The 8,635-nt window shown below is 46.7% G+C and overlaps 1 protein-coding gene across 1 annotated transcript; it reads right to left on the reverse strand.

Moving 5' to 3' along the window:
• Positions 1-3,357: 3,357 nt before the first annotated feature.
• TM4SF19 (transmembrane 4 L six family member 19) lies at positions 3,358-8,124 on the reverse strand. The gene is made up of 4 exons (XM_043596060.1): positions 7,558-8,124; positions 6,941-7,018; positions 4,405-4,574; positions 3,358-4,149 (listed from the first exon to the last, which is right to left on the reverse strand). The coding sequence occupies exons 1-4, from the start codon at positions 7,756-7,758 to the stop codon at positions 3,969-3,971; spliced, it is 630 nt and encodes a 209-aa protein (XP_043451995.1). The 5' UTR covers positions 7,759-8,124; the 3' UTR covers positions 3,358-3,968.
• Positions 8,125-8,635: the final 511 nt, after the last annotated feature.

An 8,635-nucleotide genomic window follows, 5' to 3' on the forward strand; every position in this document is an offset into this window, starting at 1 on the left:
GTAGACATTAAGGTGTATTCCCCACTTACGAGCACCAGTTTCTGGTCCTGTTGTAGAAGACTGTAGTATCTTGGCCTCTAGCAGCTTCAAAAACTAAGAAAAGAATTTCCCCCAGTATCCATCCAGGCTTCCTATTGGTTGGATTAACAAATTCCAGAACTTCCTTCTATAAGATGCAAAGAGAGTATTTCTATAAAAGTATACCTTTGCAAGCTCCAGTAGAGACTAATTTTACTATTCCAAGTTTTGGTTTACAATGTGTTTTCTTTTTTTTTTTTTTTTTAATTTTTTTTTCCAACGTTTATTTATTTTTGGGACAGAGAGAGACAGAGCATGAACGTGGGAGGGGCAGAGAGAAGGAGACACAGAATCGGAAACAGCCTCCAGGTTCTGAGCCATCAGCCCAGAGCCTGACGCGGGGCTCGAACTCACGGACCGCGAGATCGTGACCTGGCTGAAGTCGGACGCTTAACCGACTGCGCCACCCAGGCGCCCCTACAATGTGTTTTCTTGATAGTATAGCCTAGATTGGTCTCCCCGAGTCCGGTAAACTCCCCTGAACTTCACCTTCCCAGTCCACCCTTCACAGTGCCCCCAGAATGGCTTTCCTTTGTCACTGCTCTGCTTGAAATCTTTCAGTGGTTCCTTAGGACCATCTCCCCAGCATTTGCTGCAAGTAAGACCTTTCATGATTTGGCAGGGTTGCCGAACCTTCCTCCTGGCACTGACCAGCAGACTGGGGTCTGTGCAAGGGCCACAAGGCAGCTCAGTGCATGCCCTCAACCACGCCCTCTTTAACTGCCCCTTGATTCAGCAGCACTAGCCCCATCTTTGGCTGGGGTCATGCATCCACAGACTAGCCTTGCACAGAAATTCAATGTCTCCTAAGGGGCAGAGAGTGTTTTTCTCCTTACTATTTCACCAGCCTTAAGAAATCATACCCCTAGGAGCACCTGAGTGGCTTAGTAAGTTAAGCATCTGACTTTGGCTTGGGTCATGATCTCACGGTTAGTGGGTTTGAGCCCTACATCGGGCTCTGTGCTGACACTCAGAGCCTGAAGCCTGCTTCAGATTCTGTGTCTCCCTCTCTCTGCTCCTCCCCAGCTTGGGCTCTGTCTCAATCTCTCTCTCCCAAAATAATAAATAAACATTAATGTTTAAAGAAATTTTTTAATGTTTTATTTATTTTTGAGACAGAGACAGAGCATGAGCCGGGGAGGGGCAGAGAGAGAGGGAGACACAGAATCCAAAGCAGGCTCCAGGCTCTGAGCTGTCAGCACAGAGCCTGACGCGGGGCTCGAATTCACAGACCGTGAGATCATGTCCTGAGCTGGAGTCGGACGCTTAACTGACTGAGCCACCCAGGTGCCCCAACATTATTTTTTTTTTAAAAAGAAAGAAATCATACTCCTAGTACACCAACTTTTCCTCCCTTTTTATGATTTCTGCAGCAATATTTCTCTTACCCTACCTACTCCAGTCCAACTAAGAACACAGAAGATTAGGTGTGTAATTTAATTCAATAAACACTTTATTATTCCATCTGTGCTAGGGGCTGGAGATACAAAGGTGAATAAAACCCAGGCCTTGCCCTAAAGGGTGAACAGGAGAGCAATGGGCTAAACTTGTTACTTGTTACTACCTAAAGTGCCAGTTGCTACAACAGAAAGCTGAAGGCCAGCCAACTTATTCCCAAGATGGGCCCACTTTTCTCTAAGCAGGATCGTAAACAAGGCAACATCCTCTTCTTTCCAGGATGATATTCAAGAAGGCATTCACAAAGCAAGGGACCGACAACTTTTCTTCTTAACAAAATGTTAGCACTGTCCTGATGAACAGATTAACATAGGCCCTCCTGCCTAAAACCTGGTTGGAAGCCAAGCCAAGAGCCAGATGTAGCTTTCATTTGAGGAGAAAAACCCAGGGTGAAAGCCCATTCTGAGGGTGAGGTAGTCCTGGGATGGAGGGACAAGGAAGGGAATGCAGGTGTCCTGTGGAATCCCACAGAGGGCAGCCAACAACCAGGTGTGGAGGGCTATGGAGCCCATGGTAGAATGAATGCAGAACTCCCTCTTCTCCCTTTCCCCTCCCCTCCCCTGTTTTCCTCTCCTTTCCCCTTCCCTCTCCTCCCTGGTAACAGAAGAATTCCTGTATCCTGGAGGCATCTGGTGCTTCAGTGGCTCCTCCCTGATGGGACAGAGCTGGGGCCCAGGGGACTGTGGAGGGGATACAGCAGCCCCTGGACCCACATACTCCCTTCCTGGCTTTGTCCACTCTGTGGCTCCAGAGCCTGGGGTTCTCAAACTCATTCCCTGGACCCGTCCACTTACCTCTTCTCTTGCCAGTACCCATCTTCTTCCCAGAATGCTTCTGCCCGCTTCATCTTGTTCCCTGCCCATCAGGCTTTCCCATCCAGATCTCCTTTATCCCACTCCTGACTCTGCTCACCATCTGACACCACCTCCTGACCAAGATCCTGAGGTGGGAGGGAGGGGAGTCCTCTGCTTTCCTCGTTCCGCGTGAGAAACAGCCGTGGCTCCGCAGTTCTCCACACGCTCTATCCTGTGTCTCCCCCCCATGCCTTGGAGTGTGCTGTTTCCTCTGCTAGGGAATCCCTTTCTCCTCTCTTTGCCGGGCTATTTCAAGAATCAGCTCAGACACAATGGAAGCCTTCCTTGATCTCTCACAGACCCTCTCCTTGGCGGTTTGCTGTTCCTCTGAGCTCTTTTCGTGTCCTGTTGACCTCTAACATGGCCCTTACCATATGACATTTAAATTGCTGGGAGATGTGTTTGTTCCCTTAACCTGACCATGAGCTCTTCAAGGACAAGGCAGGGTCCAAGGTCAAGGGCCGTGTCTCGGTCATCTTTGGATCCACTGCGTGCACAGCAGAGCCAGCCACACAGTGGACACTCAGTGTATACCACTTACTGAACTGCACTGAACACGAATGAAAAGAACACTGGTGGATTAATCAGCTCAGGCTGCCATAACAAAACACTACAGATTGAGTGGCTCAAACAACAGACATTTATTTTCTGGAGGCTGGAAGTCCAATATTAAGGTACCAACAAGGTTGGTTTCTATTGAGGCCTCTCTCGTTGGCTTGCAGATGGCCACCTTCTGGCTGTGTCCTCACATGGCCTTTTCTTCTGTGCTTGTGTGGAGAGAGAGATTTGGAATCTCATCCTCCTCTTATAAAAAGATGCCAGTCCTGGGCACCTCGGTGGCTCAGTCGGTTGAGCATATGACTTCGACTCAGGTCACGATCTCACGGTTCGTCGGTTTGAGCCCCACATCAGGCTCTGTGCTGACCGCTCAGAGCCTGGACCCTGTTTCGGATTCTGTGTCTTCCTCTCTCTGTCCCTCCCCCGCTTGCGCTCTGTCTCTCTCCCTCTTTCAAAAATAAATAAGCATTTAGAAAAAAAAAGATGCTAGTCCTACTGGATTAGGGTCCTACCTTTATGGCCTCATTCAACCTTAATTAGCTTCTTAAAGGTTCTATCTACAAATATAGTCACATGGGGGGGTGAGGGCTTCAACCTATGAATTTTGGGGACACACAGTTCAGTGCATAACAACTGGTGAACTTGAATTTAGAAGATAAGAGCTCAAGTACTAACTTTACCTGAACCCAGGTGAGAACTTTTAGGCATTAAGTCTGTTATGTTCTAGGAACTTCAACTGCTATATCTGTGACCTGTGACCAATTTTACAGGGTTGTTGAGAGGCTGAAATGAGGCCACGGCTGGAAGACATTTTATGAACCGTAAGTTCCTACACAATAATAATGACTTGCAGTTTACAATGTGATTCAAAATTCAGTATCATTCAGCCTATGCTCAAGGAATCATTGTTACAGGCACACCTAAAAAAGAAGTTTGTTTACAATCCATACCCACTTCTTACAGAAGGGATTCAAGACAGTTTCTGAGGAAAACTCTCTCGCATGAAAGGGCATTTACCTATCACTTCTCACAGAGGCTGCAGAAAAGTCCCAAGAAGCTGTTGATGAAATGAATGACCACCAGGAGAATCTGGAGGAGGCTGACGCACAGAAGGGTGGAGAAGAAGGACACGTGCCAGATGACGGCTTTAGAAGGCTCCAGGCAGACAGAGTTCCAGAGTGAACGGTCATACAAATAATTCCTATCCCCAAAAATAAGGAGACCAGGGTTTGAGGAAAAAGAAATAAAAGCCAAATAAGCAACCTCGATAGAAACCTGGTGCCTCCCCCAGCCAAGGTCAAAGGACTAGACTTTTGAGGGTAACTATTGCTGCTGCATCTGCAAAATTCTAAGCATCTTCCCAGAGAAAGGAGATGCTAGAATGTGTGACCAAAAGGAGTTTGTGTGTCTTTCTGTCATCTTTCTCTGCCTCTGTGAAAAGACTCCATCCATTTACCTGTTATGCATGTCTTTGAATGGGTAACCATATTTCCAAGCTTGCATCTGATTGAAGGATGAGGCATCGAACATGCATAAAGGGCCATCTTTCAGGGCTACACCAGAAGTGATAAAGCAAATCAAGGCTCCTAGAAAAGCCAGACTACTGGACAGCAGAGCAGTGAGCATCTGTAGAGGGAGAGAAGAAGCCATAAGGTGAGACGGGGTCGTGACCAAATGGTGGGGTGATGGGGACAAGTCTAACTTCTCTGGTGCTCAGGCTTCCCCCCATCATATCACATGGGGATAATTCTGCCCCTGGCACCTCCTTTAAAGGATAACCAAGGCAAAGGTGACTGATGTGGGGTCAGTGGTAGAGCCAGGAAGTGTGGGGGGTAGGGAGGGAGAGAGAGCACTGAGAAGGGGGAAGCAGTAGCACATGGACCTGGGTCTCCCTGACCCAGCAGGCTCTCCAGAGCTTCTCAGCAGGTTGGCATTAAAAGCTTTTATACTCAGACTGCAGCCATTCACCCTCTGGGTTGAAGGGTTTGATTGTCATTTTGCATATGCCCACTTCTGACTCTTCTAAGGGAAAGCTGTGTTCTCAGAGTTTCCATACTCCCATCCCTGATTCCTCACTTTCTCAAATCAAGCAAGAAAGGAAGCAGGGGAGGAAAGAGGGAAGGAGGGGAGGAAAGAAAGGAGGGAGGGAGACAGAGACAGAGAGAAATGACAGTCAACTCTGAAGTGACTCCAGTGCTGTCACTGCACTTTTCTAGTCTTTGTACCACTCACTTCCCTCCTAAAAGATAACAATGAGTTGGCAGGATTCTAGCTTGCTTTTTTTTTTTTTCCAACTTTTTTATTTTTTTTATTTTTTTTATTTTTGGGACAGAGAGAGACAGAGCATGAACGGGGGAGGGGCAGAGAGAGAGGGAGACACAGAATCGGAAACAGGCTCCAGGCTCCGAGCCATCAGCCCAGAGCCTGACGCGGGGCTCGAACTCACAGACCGCAAGATCGTGACCCGGCTGAAGTCGGACACTTAACCCACTGCGCCACCCAGGTGCCCCTCTAGCTTGCTTTTAAATTGGCTTCTTTCTCAGGATACTAGGTCATTTTCTCCCTTGCAAAGAGTACATATTTTAAATTTTTAAATAAAAATATATATGTATGTATATATATGTATATAAATATATATGTATGTATATATATGTATATACATACATACATGTATATATACACATATATACATACATATGTATATACATATATGTACATACATATATACATATATATAGCTTTTATACAGAATCACAGAGTCATTTTATGTCAAGCCAGTTTGGAGCTTGGGAGGGGCCAGGGAAAGGCGCATGGTCAGTTTTGACTCTAAGTTAAAGATTCGAGGTGAACTAGTCTGATGGAAGCCTAGGACAGTGGTTCTCAAAATGTGATCCCTGTCCTGGCAGCATCACATCACCTAAAACTTGTTAGAAATGCACAATTTCCCACTTCACCCCACTCTGAATCAGAAAATCTGGGGGTGAGGCCCAACAATCTTTTTTTTTTTTAATTTTTTTAATGTTTATTTATTTTTAAGACAGAGACAGAGCATGAATGGGGGAGAGTAAGAGAGAAGGAGACACAGAATCTGAAACAGGCTCCGGGCTCTGAGCTATGAGCACGGACCCCGACATGGGGCTCGAACTCACAAACCGTGAGATCATGACCTGAGCTGAAGTCAGACGCTTAACCAACTGAGGCACCCAGGCGCCCCCCCTGGTTTTGGTTTTAACAAACCCTTGAGGGATTCTGATGCAGGCTTAAGTCTGAGAACTACCCACTCGCCTAGGGGAAAACCAGGAGAGACTGAGAACAGATTGTGAATGAAATGCGTGGGTGTTGATATTTAATTCTTTAGCATATAATTCTGAATCAGAGGAATTCCCAGTACATGGGCCGCAGATAGCAAAGCAGGCTGTAGAGTTACTGCAAGGAGGCCACAAGTTCATGTGTCTGAGACTGAATAAGCAATATATCTTATACTATGTATGTACTGAGATTTTTCCGAAATGCCACTGTAATTAATAAGTGCAGATTTATTCTGGGTCTCAGTTTCATTATCTGTAAAATGGAGGGGTTAGACTAGAATCTAGTCATTAGATGATTTCTGGAAGTTTTTCTAACTCTAAGAAAAGTTACACAAAATAGCCAGGAAATTTTCTATCAGACACATGATTGCAGTGCACTTAAATCGTGTCCATATTGTTCAATAGGCTAAAAATAATAGTAACAGTTCCTACATGATTATAGACATTTCTGGCTCATTAAACACCTACTCTGTTGACTTGATCCTGTTCACTCCCATTTTACAGAGGAGGACCTGAGGCTCAGAAAGGTTAAGGAAGTTGCCCGATAGCTTAGGATTATTAAGGGATACAGTAAGCACCTGACTTCAAGCCCCAAGACTGACATTGCCTCTTTACCACTCTGCCTGTAGAGTGACAGAATGTAGGGATATTCTAGGTGTTGGAAGAGTAGAATCTGGTGCTTACACTTTGACAGGGCCCACTTTCACTGAAGCAGCCATATCTCCAGCCCGTCAAGGAGATGAGGGTAGCTGCAATGAGTACCTGGGAGAGGAGAGAAGAAAGGTAAAAAGAGATTGGGTAATTGACATTTCTACCTGCCACCTGTGGCTGTTGAAATAGATTGGCTGGGCACCTCACATGGACTTGATTATCCTATCTTTCCCAGAGGGTTTGGCTTTGACTGTCAGGACCCAGTTGGGTGACTAGCCTGATCTGCCTCTCTGGCCGGCAACGTTTACCCCTGGCCTGCTAGTCCCGAGCCAAAGTTCAGCCACAAGACCTGACAAGTCTTCCTAGAGTCTCCTATTCCTCAGAACTGATATACAACTGAGACCAGCTTGCTAGGTCAAGCATTCTTTTTTTTTTTTCCTTTAAGATTTTATTTTTGAGTAAATCGCCCAACATGGGTCTCGAACTCACCCTGAGATCAAGATGGCACATGCTCTACCCGTTGAGACAGCCAGGCGCCCCCGAGATCAAGCATTCTTGCAAGGAACCAAAACATGACTCCCCTACCACCTCCCTGTTCCACCCTGAGGGGTGTCTGGCAAAGTCACACCTGGGGAACTCAGAACACTTACCATGAGGCCTCCTCCCCAGAGCCCAGAGCCCAGCATGGCTTGCTTGCCAATGAGGCCTCTCAACAGGTAGCTCGCATCCCAGTTGGGAAAGAGGAGCACTGTGTTGGCTCCAGCAGCAAACAGGGCAGTGGTCCCGAGGCTCAGCCCCAGGATGCGGGAGCAGGTCCGTGAGCATGCCATCACACCAGGGGAGGACAGCATCCTGGAACCAATGGACAGAGGGTCATGGTGGCTCTGCTGCTGGGAGCATCAGGAAGGAGAACACTCATAGCAATGGTGGGGTGGGGGAGACAGACTACAGATACTATGACCTCCCGGGTACAGATCAAGAAAAGCCAAGGAACCTGCTTTGAAACGCTGCCTTTTATAAATATGCCCCAATGGGTAGGATTTAATTGCTCCATTTTCTGCCAGCCCCCACTCACATGCACACACTCCTCATCCCCTCATGTTTTCCTGTACCTCTGTTACAGCTAGTGATTATTTCTATTTGGTACAGAAAAAAATGTTTAAAGGTGTCACCCTCTCTCTTTAAAAAATGCCATTTTAAAGATGTCTACTCTTACCACTTCCATTCATTATTGTGCAGGAAGTGCTATCCAGTGCAATAAGAAAATAAAAAGAAGCAAAAGCCATAAGGATAGGAAAGAAAAAAGTAAGATAACATAATTATCTATGTAGAAAATCCAAAAGAATCGGGGAGCCTGGGTGGCTCAGTCAGTTGGGCGTCCGACTTCGGCTCGGGTCATGATCTCATCGTCTGTGGGTTCGAGCCCTGCATCTCTGCATCAGGCTCTGTGCTGACAGCTCGGAGCCTGGAGCCTGCTTCGGATTCTGTGTCTCCTCTCTCTCTCTCTGCCCCTCCCCCGTTCAAGCTCTGTCTCTGTCTCTCTCAAAAATAAATAAATATTTTTTTTTAATTTTTTTTTCAACGTTTATTTATTTTTGGGACAGAGAGAGACAGAGCATGAATGGGGGAGGGGCAGAGAGAGAGGGAGACACAGAATCGGAAACAGGCTCCAGGCTCCGAGCCATCAGCCCAGAGCCCTACGCGGGGCTCGAACTCATGGACTACTGC

The sequence above is a fragment of the Prionailurus bengalensis genome, chromosome C2 (genome assembly GCF_016509475.1).
Source record: "Prionailurus bengalensis isolate Pbe53 chromosome C2, Fcat_Pben_1.1_paternal_pri, whole genome shotgun sequence".
Lineage (NCBI taxonomy): Eukaryota > Metazoa > Chordata > Mammalia > Carnivora > Felidae > Prionailurus > Prionailurus bengalensis.

Coding starts and splice junctions, on each gene's coding strand:
- TM4SF19 (XM_043596060.1), bottom strand. CDS start 7,758: ATGCTGTCCTCCCCTGGTGTGATGGCATGCTCACGGACCTGCTCCCGC. Junction 7,019..7,557: donor TCTGGGGAGGAGGCCTCATG/GTAAGTGTTCTG, acceptor CTCCTCTCCCAG/GTACTCATTGCAGCTACCCT. Junction 4,575..6,940: donor AAAGTGGGCCCTGTCAAAGT/GTAAGCACCAGA, acceptor CTCCCTCTACAG/ATGCTCACTGCTCTGCTGTC.